The 14,500-nt window shown below is 52.4% G+C and overlaps 5 protein-coding genes across 6 annotated transcripts; all 5 read right to left on the reverse strand.

Moving 5' to 3' along the window:
* Positions 1-51: 51 nt before the first annotated feature.
* Positions 52-681, reverse strand: CAOG_03229 (hypothetical protein). Its single transcript, XM_004364011.2, has one exon. The coding sequence runs from the start codon at positions 652-654 to the stop codon at positions 277-279; it is 378 nt and encodes a 125-aa protein (XP_004364068.1). The 5' UTR covers positions 655-681; the 3' UTR covers positions 52-276.
* A 279-nt stretch (positions 682-960) lies between these two features.
* CAOG_03230 lies at positions 961-4,256 on the reverse strand. 2 transcript variants are annotated; one of them, XM_004364012.2, is made up of 6 exons: positions 3,806-4,256; positions 3,538-3,589; positions 2,144-2,324; positions 1,967-2,035; positions 1,167-1,825; positions 961-1,073 (listed from the first exon to the last, which is right to left on the reverse strand). In XM_004364012.2, the coding sequence occupies exons 1-6, from the start codon at positions 4,209-4,211 to the stop codon at positions 998-1,000; spliced, it is 1,443 nt and encodes a 480-aa protein (XP_004364069.2). In that variant the 5' UTR covers positions 4,212-4,256; the 3' UTR covers positions 961-997. The 2 variants fall into 2 exon arrangements, with proteins under 2 accessions (XP_004364069.2, XP_011270240.1); XM_011271938.1 differs by lacking the exon at positions 3,806-4,256 and having other exon boundaries at positions 3,538-3,619.
* Positions 4,257-5,667: 1,411 nt separating this feature from the next.
* CAOG_03231 (double-strand break repair protein MRE11A) lies at positions 5,668-8,576 on the reverse strand (the record flags this gene model as incomplete). The annotated part of the gene is made up of 9 exons (XM_004364013.1): positions 5,668-5,924; positions 6,060-6,421; positions 6,488-6,670; positions 6,781-7,034; positions 7,139-7,226; positions 7,321-7,481; positions 7,565-7,665; positions 7,825-8,468; positions 8,542-8,576. 9 exons carry the CDS (start codon positions 8,574-8,576, stop codon positions 5,668-5,670), a joined length of 2,085 nt encoding a protein of 694 aa, XP_004364070.1.
* Positions 8,577-8,656: 80 nt separating this feature from the next.
* CAOG_03232 (E3 ubiquitin-protein ligase CBL-B-A) lies at positions 8,657-13,147 on the reverse strand. Its single transcript, XM_004364014.2, has 4 exons — positions 13,115-13,147; positions 10,554-11,663; positions 10,272-10,409; positions 8,657-10,165 (listed from the first exon to the last, which is right to left on the reverse strand). The coding sequence occupies exons 2-4, from the start codon at positions 11,477-11,479 to the stop codon at positions 8,884-8,886; spliced, it is 2,346 nt and encodes a 781-aa protein (XP_004364071.2). The 5' UTR covers positions 11,480-11,663; positions 13,115-13,147; the 3' UTR covers positions 8,657-8,883.
* A 105-nt stretch (positions 13,148-13,252) lies between these two features.
* Positions 13,253-13,867, reverse strand: CAOG_08675 (hypothetical protein; the record flags this gene model as incomplete). The annotated part of the gene is made up of 2 exons (XM_011271984.1): positions 13,253-13,327; positions 13,451-13,867. Coding segments are annotated over 2 exons (492 nt in total), but the record flags the coding sequence as incomplete, so codon positions are not given.
* Between the last annotated feature and the right edge of the window lie 633 nt (positions 13,868-14,500).

Genomic DNA, 14,500 nt, shown 5'->3' on the forward strand with positions numbered 1-14,500 from the left:
CGTCTCTGTATCTGGCGACGGCTTGGCAGACAGCGTCTCTTGCAGCTTTTCGACCCTGTACAACAAAAATCCAAAGTAGGAAGGAAATCGCACGTCAAAATATCAGAAACCAAAACGTCAACGTAAGGCTCGCGTTGCAGTGATTGTTTTTTTGTCGGTGAATGGCTTCATCATGAACATCTCGATGCGTATTTCATCGAATAGTCGGACTCGGTACAGTGGAGGCACTGAGCTTCTTCGAGTAAGTCGAAGTCGAATAGGATTGGCTTTGTTGCTTTACCAGGCTGCGCGCTGCTCTGGCGTTTCAGCGGGCGCTTCCTCGTCGACTGCCTCGACGTCTGCCTCTCCGTCGTGCACTGCCACAGCGTTGGTCGTCGTCGTAGCAGCAGGAGCAGCAGCAGCAGCAGCAGCAGGAGTGGATGGCTTGGACGAAGGCGCGGATTCGCCCAGCAGCAACGCCTCTTCTTCCTCGGCGCTCATCTCCGTTCCACTGGCGATCGCAGCAGCAGCAGCAGCAGCAGCGTTAGAAGCAGCACGAGCACTGGCAGCGGTCGTTGCAGCGGCGGACAGAGTGGTCGATGGTGCCAAAGCCGGCGCTGGCGTCCCGAGCAGCTCGTTCTCGTCGTCGTCGTCAATGGAGAATTGGCCGCTCATCGTGTTCGATTCTGCTATTTGGGGAAAATGTAGGACTGGAGTATCGAATTCCCAAATGAACTTGGATTGACCTCACGAAAACACGAAACTAGCTCACAGAAGCTGTTGCCAAATTTGTTATCTCTATGAAAGTAAAAGTACATTTTGGGGATTGACAAGGCTACACCTTAGCAGAACGAGCTGCCACTTGCTCGGAACACAGGTTAGGAACAACGAAATACCCCAGGAAAAGGGCTTACAGGCACACCAACAATAACGAAAAGAAATACATAGAGTTTGACGAGAAATTGATTTCCAACAAACAAGTTTTACAAGCTGGTCAGGAACAGCAGGGGATCGAGTTTTACAAGCTGGTCAGGAACAGCTGGGGATCAAGGTTTTCAAAGCAGACCTGGTAGACGGCAGTAAAGAGAGGGAACCTGCAACGCAATCGCAGAAATATAACGTCAAAAAGACCATCCAGCAAAATCAACCCAACACAAAACAAACACAATTCCAACTTGCAAACTTACTCCTGTGTCAGCTTCTTCTCGGAAAGAACGTGGTATACCTCTTTGGCGGTCAGAGTGCCCTGGAGCTTTTGGCCGTTCAGCAACTCGGCCTCGAGTTGTTGGAAGGGCTTGCGAGTCTGGACGTAGGCCTCGGCGACTTTTCGGTTTCGACCACCAGCGCAGGTGGTGATGAGATCCGCCACACCGCAGCTCTCAAAGTACACCATAAAGTCGTTGCAGTTGTAGAAGAGGCGCGCAAACTTCATCATCTCGCAGAGACCAATGCGAATAATGGCAGCCTTCGAGTTGTCGCCCAGCTTGAGGCCGTCGGCGAGGCCAGCAGCAACACCAACAATGTTCTTGAGTGCACCGCACAGCTCTACTGCAATGGTGTCTGTGACAACGTTCACGCGGAAGTACGACGTGTTGAAGAGCTGCTTGTAGATGCCGCCCATTCGCACATTCGCGCAACCGACCGTGGTTTCGCAAAAGTTTTCGGCCGCAACCTCGCCAGCAATGTTGGCGCCCATCAGCACGCCGACCTCAATGTTGAGCTCGTCGCGAATGACGTCCGAGATGAGCTGGATGCCGTTCGTCGTGTCAATGCCCTTGATGAGGGAGATGGCCTTGGCGTCGTGGGCAATCTTGCCGTGGAGGGACTTGCAAATGTTAATGACGAACTGTCAAGGTCGGGGTGTGTGTGTGGGGGGGGGTTGAGGGAGGAAAGAAGGAAGGGTGAGAGACGGTGAGAACAGGGGCGTACGAGCAACACAACCAAAAATCTGACAAACAGATTCAACAAAGTGCAGCAGTCCTTGTACCTGATGGGGCACAACAAAGACGAGAATGTTGGCATCCTTGGCAGCTTCGACGACGTCGGGCACTGCAACCTGTGACGGAGCATCAAACGTCAATGATGTTCAAGTCAAAACAAACCAACAACAACAACCAACAAGCCAACAAACAAACAACCAAACTTGATATCGCAGACAACGTACAACATTGCTGGGCAGCTTGATGCCGGGGAGGTACTTGACGTTCTCGTGCTCCGTGTTGATAATTTCAGTGAGCTTGCGGCCGTTGACGACCTCTTCGTAGACGTACATTGTGACGTGCTGGTCGAAAACGCCCGAGTGTGCCTGGACGTTGTTGCCAATGATCTTTGCGATGGCCGAGCCCCTGATGACAGGTTCAAGGTGGAGGACGAAGTGAAGAGTGAGTTGAGGTTTGTGATCACAGTTGAACTACTTTTTTTTTTTTTTTGGTCGTTGTTCCATTGTGTAATAATGATTGTTGTTATTATTATTGCAGTTAGAGTGGAGAGGGGGGTGAGGGGTGCGTGATGCGCTCCAATCAGAGCCCACAGTCGCATTCTCCGTTGCTGCTAAATTTCAGTTCGATGACCGAACAAACCACGCAGTTTTGCGTCCTGACTCCCATCCCACTTTCCCCCTTCCCCTCTCTCTCTCTCTCCCAAAGCGTGCACCTGACATGCCTCTATCGTACATCCATCCATCCATCCATCCATCCATCCATCCGACGCTGACGCTGGGCTGAGCCAAATCCTCCACCGAATCGTTTCGCTTGGTTCTTCTTTGCTTTTTTCCATCACTCCTCTCGATCTCTCTCTTCTCCCCACTCCACCACCAAAACCTACCCCGCCCCCAAGTGTGAATGAGGCTCGTTGATGACGCAGTGAGAGTGCTCGCTTCTCTCTTCTCTCTCTCTCTCCCAAGAGTGAACAGCCGGCGGTTTTTTTACCACACACGCGCACACACGCTCAGACAACCAATGGAAACGCAGCAAACCGATAATAATAAAATGATAAAATAATGATAAATCCAAAGAAACGACGAAAGAAGCGCTCATTCGCATTGAAGTGGAAGCAGAGCAGCAGTAGAGCAAGAATGGAGGAAGAGAGAGAGAGAGAGAGAGAGAGAGAGAGAGAGAGAGAGAGAGAGAGAGAGAGAGAGAGAGAGAGAGAGAGCGAAGAGAGGAGAGAGTGAAGGCGATTGCTGCAAACTGTGATTGAGCGGCACAGTGAAGCAGCGAACATTCAAAAAACCAAACCAAACCGACCACTTGTCAACATCATGGCGAACAGACAGTGGACGTAAAGCCCCCCGAGGTGCAATGAGAAAGAGAGCGGGTCAGAGAGGGAGAGAGAGAGAAGGAGTCGCAGTGTGGTAAGCGTGTCGATTCGCTTTCGATGGAACTCGCTTTGTTCCGCCACGTTGGAACCAAAAGAGCAACCAAACCACATGCGCAGCGACAACAGTGTTCGTCATCATCACAGAGGCTCATCCATGGGGATATCGAGAACGAACGAACGAAAGCAAGGTGGGGGACAAGGAGGGTTGCGTCCATTCAGCATGGAAGCGAAAGTGATTACCAGTTGCCAGAGCCAATGATGCAGATCTTGTACGGCATTTTGTGTGGGAGTGCTATTGAATAGGACAAAATAATAATAAAAAATCAAAGAGTGAGCATTTTTGTATGGGGAGCGATGATCGATCAATAAGGGGTTGAATCTGCATGCAATATGCGTTTCCTCTCATTGAGCTTGTGAAGATCAGAGATCAGAAATCCAATGATTGCAGAAAGCATTACTGGGTTGGTGGGATGAAGTGCACGAACGAGTTTTCTTCTTTTGCGCTTACATTGAGTGTGCTTTAGCGACCCGCGCCGACGGGAGTTTGATTTCTGAGCCGTCGGCGATCGCTGACTCTTGCTGCTACCGTTGCTGCTGCTGCTGATGTTGCTGCTGTTGCTGTGGCTGGTGGACGACGCAGCAGGCGCTGATGAGGTGTTGGCGGATGCCGAACGCAGCACCTGCTGAGGTGGCTTGGATGACGACGAGGACGAGGACGATGCGCACGGCGCGCTGGAGAGCAGCGAAGTCATCGGAAACAGCGCGTTCAAACGGCGACTCGCAGCGTCAACTCCGGACGAGGCTGAGGCGGTCGCAAAGAATGACGACGGTGCAGACGTCGTGGCAGCGTCGAGGCCGAGAAGGGCGCTCAGGTTGGTGCGCGGGGTGGCGGCAGATTGGTCGCAGTGAGTCATCAGAGAAACTGAGAAGTGGAGAAGTAGAACGAAACAACAAAAATCGGAAGTGAAGCATCTCCGTAGATAGATTGAAAAAGAATCAAAAGACACAGAAATGAAGGGAATGGATCTGCAAGCGTCAAGGTGAAGAAATCAAGAATTGTCGAATCGGATTCACAAATCATGCACGAGATTGATCTGTCTTCTGCGCTCTGCAGAAAAGTGCCTCGGTCGTCAAGAAACACTGCCAAACGTCTTGTGGAAAGCGATAGAAATTAACTCTGAATTGGTAAAAGTACAAAGGACAAAGGCAAAGGGCTGAACGCAATTCCATTCGCAACGAAATCATGGTACTTTTCGCATGTCATCTGCCTCGCCCGGAACCTCTCGCGTGTGATGCCCTTGGCTGCTTCGAAATCACAGGTCGGCTGCGTGTAAAATCATTCCAACCGCGTGAGCATTTCTCGTCTTCGTTGTTGTCTTGGTTCTCGTGAGCTCGCCCCCCCCCCAAACAGCTTACCTTGCTCCAACTGGCTTCTGATCTTCGTCATCTTCGTCATCCGACAGCTGTGTAGAAGCCCAAACAAAAAAAAACAGGAAAACAGACAATGTCAAACAACTCATTGGCATCTCAACTTGCATTCAGCCCGTCGTTTACGTACCACAACGACCCCCGCGGCAGCTGCACGGGTCGTTGCCAGCGACGTTTGACTGGCACCACCACGACCGCCACGACGAGCCACAGGCGTGACTACGGCACCTCGGGAACGCGCCGTCGCACTAGAATTCGGCCGCCGAGAATGTTCCTCGTCTTCGTCGTCGTCGTCGTCGTCGTCATCGTGCTTCATGGCCGTGGCAGACTTGCGACTGCGCGTTGAGGATGATGTTTGTCGACGAGAACGCGAGGAGGTGCTGGCTGCAGAGTCGCTGTCGCCGTCGTCGTCTTCGAGTTCGTCTTCGGGTTCGTCTTTCTCGTCCTCGTCTTCGTCATCTTCAGAAAAGGCCGATGCCCGGCTGCGACGCGACGTTGAGGCGCCACGACCCCGAGTGCCCCGGGTTGCTGCTGTCGTGCCTCGCCCGCGAGCAGCGGCCCCTCGACCAGCTCCACCAGCTGCTCGCCCGCCACGCTTACTACTGCTTGCGATGGATGTCGAACTGTCCATATCAGACGAATCTTCGGCATCGCTGGCTTCCGTGGTAGGACGCGGTGCGCTCTAGTGCAATTGCAGCAAGTAAAGTCAGCCAAAACTCTGCTCACGGTCAAAAACGCAACAATACAATAGTACAACAATCCTTGCTTTGTAGTGCTCTTTGCGATTCGTTCGGACAGAAGCCATGATATCTTCCTCGCCTTGGATGGAATCCTTGGGTGCCTTGATCAAGTTGGCTTGTGTCATTTCCAACGCGTACTTGACAAAGCTGTCAAAGCATTTTGTGTTTCAACCACCACCACCAGATGAGCAACGCCGCGTCCTCAAACCCCAAACCCCCAGGCCCATGTGCAAGCACTGCGCACGTACTCGCGAATGGCCTCCTTTTCGTCCTTTTCAACAAAGGCGTGAACCGCGGTACCCAGATCTTGCTCACTGAGCAACTCGAGCGGCTGTTTGGAGCGCGCCAGAATGTCATTGACAAGATCTTGCATGCGCGAAGCATCGAGCTCTGACCGCTGACGCGCGGCACTATCGTGCTCATCGGCATGCGAGTCGGGCTCGGGAATGCCACCGCGTTCTGAAAGTTGTTCAAAAGCAAAAAAAAAAAAAAAAAAAAAAAAAAAAAAAAAAAAAAAAAAAAAAACCCGACCAAACACAAGCGAACGTCAACCACAAAATCTCCACTACAAACAACTGACGACTCGAAACTCACGGCCTGGGACGTGCGAGGCGCGCCGGCGATAGAACTGCAGCAGGTCTTTGGGGTTGGCCACACGCTCGACAAACTGCTGGCCAAACCGCTGAATGTTGGTCATCTGAAATCCCCCAGAGTACTCGACACGCAGCCGAATCAGTGGCTTCATGACAATCTCATCGTTTCCGTGCTCTTCGTCGCATTTGGCAATGAGCTCGTTCACCCGGTCAGCAAGAACCTGGACGACGTCGTCAGGCCTGGACGGCAACAGACCTTCCTCCGAGAGCACAATGTCTTGCATGTAAAACGGTCGAACAGTCCGCAACGGTATGGTTTTGAGAGCGTACGAGCGCTTCTTGATGCGGAGAATTCCGACGTGTCTGGCAGAGGGACATGCACATGAGAAATCTCTAACTTCAATTCATCAAAAAACCTCGGGCACTTACTTGCGCACAGACTCGCCTTCCGCAAGCGATGTCGCAATGCTTGATCCTGGCTGAATGACCTCAAACCCGTTCGTGCTTTGCTCGGGTTGGATGCGGCACTCGTGCTCATGTCCCCAAAGTACAAGATCTAGAAAGTCGTCGAGGAAGACTTCTGGGATGTAGTTTGTCGGGCCATGCTTGCAACTGGAGACAAAGAATCAGAGCCAATCCCCCATTTCAGAGAGCACATGAGACGCTTGCTGACAATTCCCACGTTTCGACCAAAGCAAGAAGAATGTTTTTTTTTTCCTCACCGGTTTTGATGGAGTACAAACATGTTAAACCACTCGTCCTGATCTTCTTCGGGCCGAAGCATTTGGACTTGCTTGTTGTTGAAGGTGCGATGGAGCCGCTCGTCTCGCACTGCACCCAGGCCAAACAACGCCAGCTTGGTTTGTCCCTTTTGGAGCAAGACGGGCGAAACGGTAATATTGTCAATCTCCTTGACACGTCCAAAGTAGTTGACCAAGTTGATCCCGCTCAGAAGGTCCATTGCGGACAAGCCATCCTGCCGACAAGCAACACCAGACCCAAAACAAGGATGCGGTTTATCGTGTGAGGTCCAGCACGAATTTGCAAAATTAAGAACAGCTCGTCGAAACGGCGCATTACGCTGGCAGGATCGTCGTGATTGCCATGAATGGTAAAGATTGGCATCCCAATGTTGAAATTGGGGTCGAGGTAGTTGACAGTGCCTCCCCTGCGAGAGCACCAAATAACAAAAAACAAGGATTGTAAAATCATCGCATTCGCATCGCGCCAAGCAACACTCGTGTCGAAATGATGTCGGTTACATGTTGGATGGAAAGTTTTGCTTGGGGTCGCTCAGCACTTGGACACTACATGGACGATCTCCCATGCAATAATTGCGGAGAAGCTTGATTGTGTTGTGCAGCGTGTTGCGGGATGGCTTATTTTCGTGGAATAGATCTCCGCCCAAAAGGATAAAGTCCACCTACCGGAATCAGAAGAAACGATGTCAATGGAGTCAAGTAAGATAGTGCCTTTGGAGAAGAAGAGCTGCATCATCTCGTTTACATTTTCTTCTTGAGCAAGGAGCAAAATCTCCTCGAACGTCATGAACGAGTCGTTCCCACGAATCGGATCGTTTTCCAAATAGCCGATATGGTTATCGGTTGCTGTTGCAATGTCAAAGTCGGGCAAAGCAAGCATCAGCAAAACAATCCGGAACGAAACAAAAACGAAACAAAGAACAATAATCGAATGGGCTGGACCAGACTCGCGCCACTGCATCCCTTCCTCCTCCTGTGCAACAAAAAGGCTTTGCATGACTCAACTAATCAAGATGGACATGATGTTGGCTTCATCATCGTCGTCATCATCGTCGCCTTCGGCTTGGCCGTTCGCCGAGGCATGCTCCGCGGCTCGTCCAGCACTCCGCGATCCGCCATAGCCGCTGGATTTCTCTGACTGGCTCGACGAGGTCTTGATGCCACCAGTTGACGACGACGTAGTCGCAGCAGCAGCAGCAGCAGCAGCAGTGGAGCCATGATTGTTGAGATTGGCAGGATGCTCGCCGTCCGACGAGTCGTCCTGCCGAGCGCGCTTGTCCCGATGCCGGGCTGCGTTTGCTTGCTGTGACTCTTGCGATCGTGCTTGCTGCACGGCGCGTTGGCCGGCGTTGAACGGCGCTTGATCATCGTCGCCGTCGTCGTGCTTGCTTGCATGTTTCACTTTTCCCGCCAAATGGGCGCTCCCGCCGCTGAACGCCGCCGAGCTCGCCGCCGCGCGACTGCCACCGTCGGTCTGCTCGCGGCCGCCTCGAGTAGCATGCCTTGCGCCAGATGCATGCGATTCCGTCAAGCCGCTGTCCATCGGGCTCTCGTCCTGCTCGGAATCGCTGGCGACGCGCGCTCTCCTGCGCGAAGCACCTGAAGCCGACGACGCCGACGTCGACGCCGTGCTGCTGCGCTTGCTCGACCTAGGAAGGGGAGACACACATCAAACATCCCAGATAGCGCCACGTGAATACGCAAAGCACCAGGCACCATCACAGCGCTGAATCTTGGATCATGGAAAAGCGCGGCATTTGAGATTCTTACATGCAACAGTAAAGTTAGACTGCCAAGAAGGTTTGGATGAAAAAGGAGCGATGCGAAAATGCTCAGAGGAATACGAAACGAAAAACTCTTACGCACATGAAACAACAAATACACGACAACACAACTCAACGCTGAAAAACAACAAAAAAGTGCCAACAAAGCAGAGCACGAAAGGAAAGCAACATCTCCTGCACAACAAGAAAAGCGATGCACAAAAGCACATGGTTCAGTTCGGGTCGACGGCTGCAGTTTGCCTTGGGACTGCAAATATCGAAAAAGGACGCGCCCTTCTCACTAGATGCGGAGGCATCGATCAATGTGGCTGTTCACGCGATCGTTGTCAAAGCCGGTCAGGTCGGTGGCACACATGGGGCAAATGGTCGTCGGAGGATTTGGTGCCATGCCGCGACCACCAGCTGCTGCTGGAGGAGGTGGCGGTAGTGCACGATTTGCAGAGGCCGTCGGAAGCGGTGGCAGCTCATCAAACGCACCACGCGCACCGGGGACGGACCGGGGCGCGGAGCTTCGCACCGAGCCCGACGAGTACCGCGACGGCGGGACGGGTGGAACTTCGTCTCTGCTGGAATTGCTCGAGTATTGTTGTTGAAGACTAGGATGAAGCGACATGTCGGGTTCCGGAGGAGCCGAGGCGTTCGCGTTGCGTGGAGGAAGCGAGGGTGCGCCATCGCGGCTGGCGATGGGCGCAATCAACGGAGGTGAAGCGCGCGCAAGCCCTGGAGAAGGCGGCAGACCTCGGGATGACTGGAGGGCAGCCGGAGGCTCCGCTGAAGAACCGGTGCCAGGGCGGCGTGGCGGCAGAGCAGGGCCAGGCGCACCGCCAGCGGAAGGGGAGCTTTGGGCGAAGGGACTGCTGGGCACCAGCATGGGGCCGTTGGAAGGGCGGTCGTCAAACGGATGCGGGCTCGCTCGCGAGTTTGCTGGGGGCAACGGCGGTGGCCCACTAGCAGCTGCTGCGGCGGTGGTGAGACCCGCGGACTTGCGAATGGGTGTCGCGTACATGGATGGAGCCGTCGCAGCGGCTGCAGAGCTTTGCGCGTTGAGGCCAGGAGGCTGTGGCACTGGTCCTCTGTTGATGCTGCTGCTACTGCTGGAAGCGGCGGCAGAGCTGCTGCTGCTACTGCCGTTGCTGGCATGATCATCCTCGTCATGAGATTCCTTCCGTGAGATCTTGGACGCAACAAGCATGCAGAGATCAATGTCTGGCAACGAGTCACTGTCATCGTCCTCCTCCTCGCCATTCTGCGAAGCAGACCGCTTCTTGAACGGCTCGATAATGACATTTTCGACGTCCTTGATTTGATCGCGACAGAAAGGGCACACTTGCGAGCCAGTCGACCGCCAGTGTGTCACGCAAGCCAAGCACAGCAAATGGCCGCAAGGATTGATGCGCACGTTCTTGTCGTTGACGGAGCAGATCTTGCAAAGTTCGAATGTTGACTCAATGTCTGAATAAATCTCAAATTGCTCCTCGGATACTTTGATGTGCGTTGCCGGGGTGACTGTAACATGGCGTTGAATATCAGGGTTGTCATCTTGGCCCATGGGGTATTTGAAGCTGAAGCAAAGAAAAGGAGGGAGAGAAAAAAGTGAGGTGAGGACCAAGAAAAAAAAAAGAAAATCAAAAAGGAAGAAAATTGTGAAAAAGCGCCTCTTTCACTTACGTTCCATCAACGCTGCCGTCAATCAGCGCCTGATACAAGGACTTGGTGTTTGGAATGGTTTGGACAACCTTCTTTTCGGCGTTGACGTAGCCAATTGCCCACTGGCCAAGACGTGTGCAACTCAATCGGAAAACGTAGCTGAGGCACACAAAGAAATCGATTTTTCAACAAAAAAAAAAAAAAAGTCAGAAATCAAAAACGCTGAATCCAACATTCACCAGTCGACCCCACAAACAGAAAAAAACCTCATCCACCATCATGCTCTCGTGGCAGCTCGCTTACCTTCCAGGCTTGTTGACAAATGGCTTCAAAACCGTATTGACTTCGTCGTAGGTCATGTATGCTTGATACGCGGGATGGGTGATGGCAAGCACGTTCCAGTTGTTCACGAGATGCGACCAGGGCTGGAAGAGCCGTGTAAAGACATCAAACTCAAACCAAGAAATGTGGTTGTAGTCGGTCAAATTCATGGTCGTCCGAAGTGCGCTCGCCTCTTGTGGTGTGGAAATTGGATGAACGGTCTTGAAGGCAGCCAAAAACTCGTGCCACGGGACGATGCACCGCAAATCAAAGTTGGCCTTCCAAAAGTCGGCAGCCTCCTTTTTGGCAATCTTGAGGTCCTTGTCGCAGAACTTGCCGTTTGGGAAGACGGCCTTGAAATCCGTCACAATGTGCGAGAGAATCAGGGTGAACTTGGTCAGTTGGCGCCGAATGTGCGATTCTTCCTGCTGCAAGTCCTCATGCTTGCCCTTTTTGATCAGGGATGAAATGTTGTATAGCTTGAGGAAGATGTTTTGCAGCGTGATGGTCAAGTACGGAATTTGTCGCAGCGTCTCGAGCTCTGCTTTCGACAGGATGAGCTTGAGGTGTTGGTAGATTTCGGCAAGCAGCTCTTGCAAAAATGGCGGCGAGTTGCGCAGTGTGAGCTTCTTGCTCTTGATCAGCTTGAGAATTTTCTGAACGCGGGACGAGAGGCGATCGAGCGTGCGCGAGTCCAGCTCAGCGTCCGCCTTGTAATCGGCACCGTTCATCAAAGCCGACCCTGCAGATGCGTCGCCCCCATTCGACGGCGATCCGGCCGCCGACGAGCCGCTGGCATTCGGGTCGACAAAAAAGCTCCCATCGCCGCCGTCAGACGCTGGTCGGCGACGCAAGTTTGTGCGCAACGTTAGCCCGAAATCACGAAGTGACGCGCCAATGCCGTGCATGGGAGCAACTGTGTAGTGTGTCGGGGCAAAATGCTGACTTGACGACGAGAGTGTTGCAGAGAACGAAAAGTCGTGACAATACAGAGGGACTGATCCTTAACAAGCGTCCGAGCGAAACAAAAGACGGAGAAGCGGAGACGCACCAGCTGATCAAAGGCAGGTGGATTTTGGACGCGTCGAGTTGCTGGTTGAAGGGAAGGAGACAGACAGACAGACAGACAGGCAGACAGCAACGAGGTGTGAAGTGAGCAAAAATAAGGGTAAGCGACAGAATCGTCGAAAACCCAACCACGTTGACAACGCTGGCAGCTGGTGAGATGGACATTGTGACGACAACGTTGGAGACGAGCGTATGACCAACAATCCAGATCGGATCAGTGAACGACCAATAAATAAATAATAAATAAAAAATATTCAAAATGGAACTTGTCGCGATCATGCGATGGTCAACTTTTGCCCGCTTGCAGCTGCACTGAGCGGATCATTGTCTCCAGGCATCAGCACTGAGCGGGCTGTCGTATTGGATTGATCGTTGATTCTCGCATAACCCAGCGACAAAGATCTTTCTTAATCACCCTTTTGTTGTTTTGTTTGTTGTTGTTACTGGTTTGCTTTTCTTGTTTTATGCACACATTCTGATGCTTTTTTTTCAGTTTTGCTTTCTGGATGTTTTGTTGTTTTGGCTGGTTGTTGGATTGATGGTCAATGTCTGAATCACAGTGTGTTTTCGTGATCAGTCGCGTCTGGCTCGCCTTGACTGTCGTCCGCTTGCCCCTTTTTCTGCAGACCTTTTCGATTGGCTTTTTCTTTTTCTTTCTTTTTTTTTCTTTTTTTTTCTTTTTTTTGTGAGTCTACTTTTAGAATCGTCTTGCCCTTCGTGCTGCTGACTGCGCTCGTGCGAGACCGCCCGACACTCGTCTGTTGGGATGCACGCTGGGGACTGAAAGCACCCAGCGGGGCCTGGCAGCGCTGCGACGGAGGAACTGGCCGTCCCCAAGCAACAACACGGAAACAAAAAAAAAAAAAAAAAAAAGAGGCGCCATTTTAGGGCAACTTGACGGACAATCGCGCCCCCGACTCCCGCGCACTCTGCGCACTCTGTGTGCTCTGACGCAGCAAGAGACATGACTAGCGCTCTGGGGATGGCGTGGGCGCACCGACGCACAGTTGCGATGCACGAATCGCTCGTCTGCTTGGTTTGGCTTGCTTTGTAGCTTTTCAATTGTTTTTCACTTGTTTTGACGTTGTTTTTTTAAAATGGTTTGACCTTTCGCTTTGAGGATCGCTTTGAGGATCGTGTGCAGCCGCGAGTGTCTGGCGCAGGCAGAACGGTGTGCAGTCGACATGACAAGCGTCTTCCATGCAGTCGCTAGTAGCTTAGAATCACAAACTAGCAGAGCGACGGAGGTCTCGATTCAATGACCCAAACCTCGCTCTCGAAAAACAAAAAAAAAAAAGTTGCTTCAACTCAGATTGCAACTCGCACCAGACACACACACACACACTCCGACACGGAGCCGTTTTCGCAGGCGATGAAAGCAAGGAATCGTCCCAGACGAAGAAAGCAAGAGGGAGAAGGGGGCTCAGCGGAGGTGGCGACAAGAGGCAGTTTGGAAAGAAAGACAAAAATCGTACCAAAATCTAAACAGAAAAGCGACAAAAACAACGAATGACAACAATGCTGTATGATACTGTATGAGAAAGAAGACAACCGAAATATCAGGTCGAACAAAGTCATATGCAACATTCAAACAAAACATCAAACAAACACGCTCACGGAACAAACGTCTGGTTGAAAGCGCCCTCTTCATACGAGGTCGGGATGACTCGGCAAATCATGCACTTGTCCTGACGCTCAATCATCCAATCAGCACACCCAACACATACACAAGCGTGACAGCAAGGAATCAGCTTGGCGTTTGTCGGAGCGCTGAAACACACCAAGCATTCGCGATCGCTGTCCGGTCTCACTTCATGCTCCTCTACTTCCTCAGGTTCACCCCTCAGTCGACAAGTGATTTGGCCAAAGGTTGGTCGGTCGACTCGGTCGGACTCGAGGCAAGGAACAGCAACTTCCGCCACTGCGGTGGCAGCGAGTTTGTCCGGAGCACCCCACACGATTGACGCATCCAACTCGGAATCGAGCTGACCCTGCTTTTTAATAGCGCGTTTCACTGCACCAGCAAGCTCAATACCAGGCTGCTTCGCGGTCAGCAGCTCCAGCAAGATCATGCCGTACGAGTACACGTCCGTTTTGATGGAGACTTTGCCTTCATCGCGATACTGAGGGCAAATGTACTGGCGAGTTCCTTGAATGGTCTGTGTCTGGATGTAGCTCTGCGCCGCCGTCTGAGCTGGTGCAGAGCGTGTCAGACCAAAGTCGGCGACCTTTGCAGTGAAATGGGCATCTAGCAATACATTGTCCGTCTTGAGATCCAAGTGGAACAGCGGCTGACGCGAAATGGCAGTCTGCACAAAATGCATGGCACTCGCAATCTCGGTTGCGATTCTCTGGCGTTGTGGCCAACTCAGAGCTGGCGTGCCATTTTTGCAGTCCAGACGATCGCGCACCGAACCGTTTGCCATCAGTTCGTACACCAAGCAGCATTCGTCGCCTTCGTGAGCATAGCACATGATAGTGACAATATTCGGGTGGCGAAAGCGCGAGAGGGATTCGAGCTCGGCCTGAAATTGAGCGATGCCTTGCATAGAATCGGCCGCCAAACGTTTGACAGCAACTTGTGTACCACCCCAGATGCCAGAGTACACACTACCAAAACCGCCGCCCCCAATGCGCCGGGAAGGCGCGAAGTTGCCAGTGGCTTGTGAAACCTCTTGCATGCCAACTCGAGGAATAGTGGTCGCGATTGCTGGAACTTGGATGGCTGAGGACGATGAGGAATCAGGCTGTGCGATCGGCGCATCTGCGGGACATCGAGAGGCCTTGAATATGTTCAGAACCTGTCGCTGCAGCTCAGATGGCTCCTCGATGCGTGATAAACTGCGTTGTAATACTGGCTG

Source organism: Capsaspora owczarzaki, assembly GCF_000151315.2.
Source record: "Capsaspora owczarzaki ATCC 30864 unplaced genomic scaffold supercont2.4, whole genome shotgun sequence".
Lineage (NCBI taxonomy): Eukaryota > Filasterea > Ministeriida > Capsasporidae > Capsaspora > Capsaspora owczarzaki.

Excerpts from the sequence above, each read along its gene's own strand:
- CAOG_03229 (XM_004364011.2), bottom strand. The coding sequence starts at position 654 with ATGAGCGGCCAATTCTCCATTGACGACGACGACGAGAACGAGCTGCTC.
- CAOG_03232 (XM_004364014.2), bottom strand. The coding sequence starts at position 11,479 with ATGCACGGCATTGGCGCGTCACTTCGTGATTTCGGGCTAACGTTGCGC. Across the intron at positions 10,410-10,553 it reads TTTGTCAACAAGCCTGGAAG|CTACGTTTTCCGATTGAGTT; the intron begins GTAAGCGAGCTG and ends TGTGTGCCTCAG. Across the intron at positions 10,166-10,271 it reads GACGGCAGCGTTGATGGAAC|CTTCAAATACCCCATGGGCC; the intron begins GTAAGTGAAAGA and ends TCTTTGCTTCAG.
- CAOG_03230 (XM_004364012.2), bottom strand. The coding sequence starts at position 4,211 with ATGACTCACTGCGACCAATCTGCCGCCACCCCGCGCACCAACCTGAGC. Across the intron at positions 2,325-3,537 it reads ATCATTGGCTCTGGCAACTG|GGGCTCGGCCATCGCAAAGA; the intron begins GTAATCACTTTC and ends ACCTGTCATCAG. Across the intron at positions 2,036-2,143 it reads TCAAGCTGCCCAGCAATGTT|GTTGCAGTGCCCGACGTCGT; the intron begins GTACGTTGTCTG and ends GCTCCGTCACAG.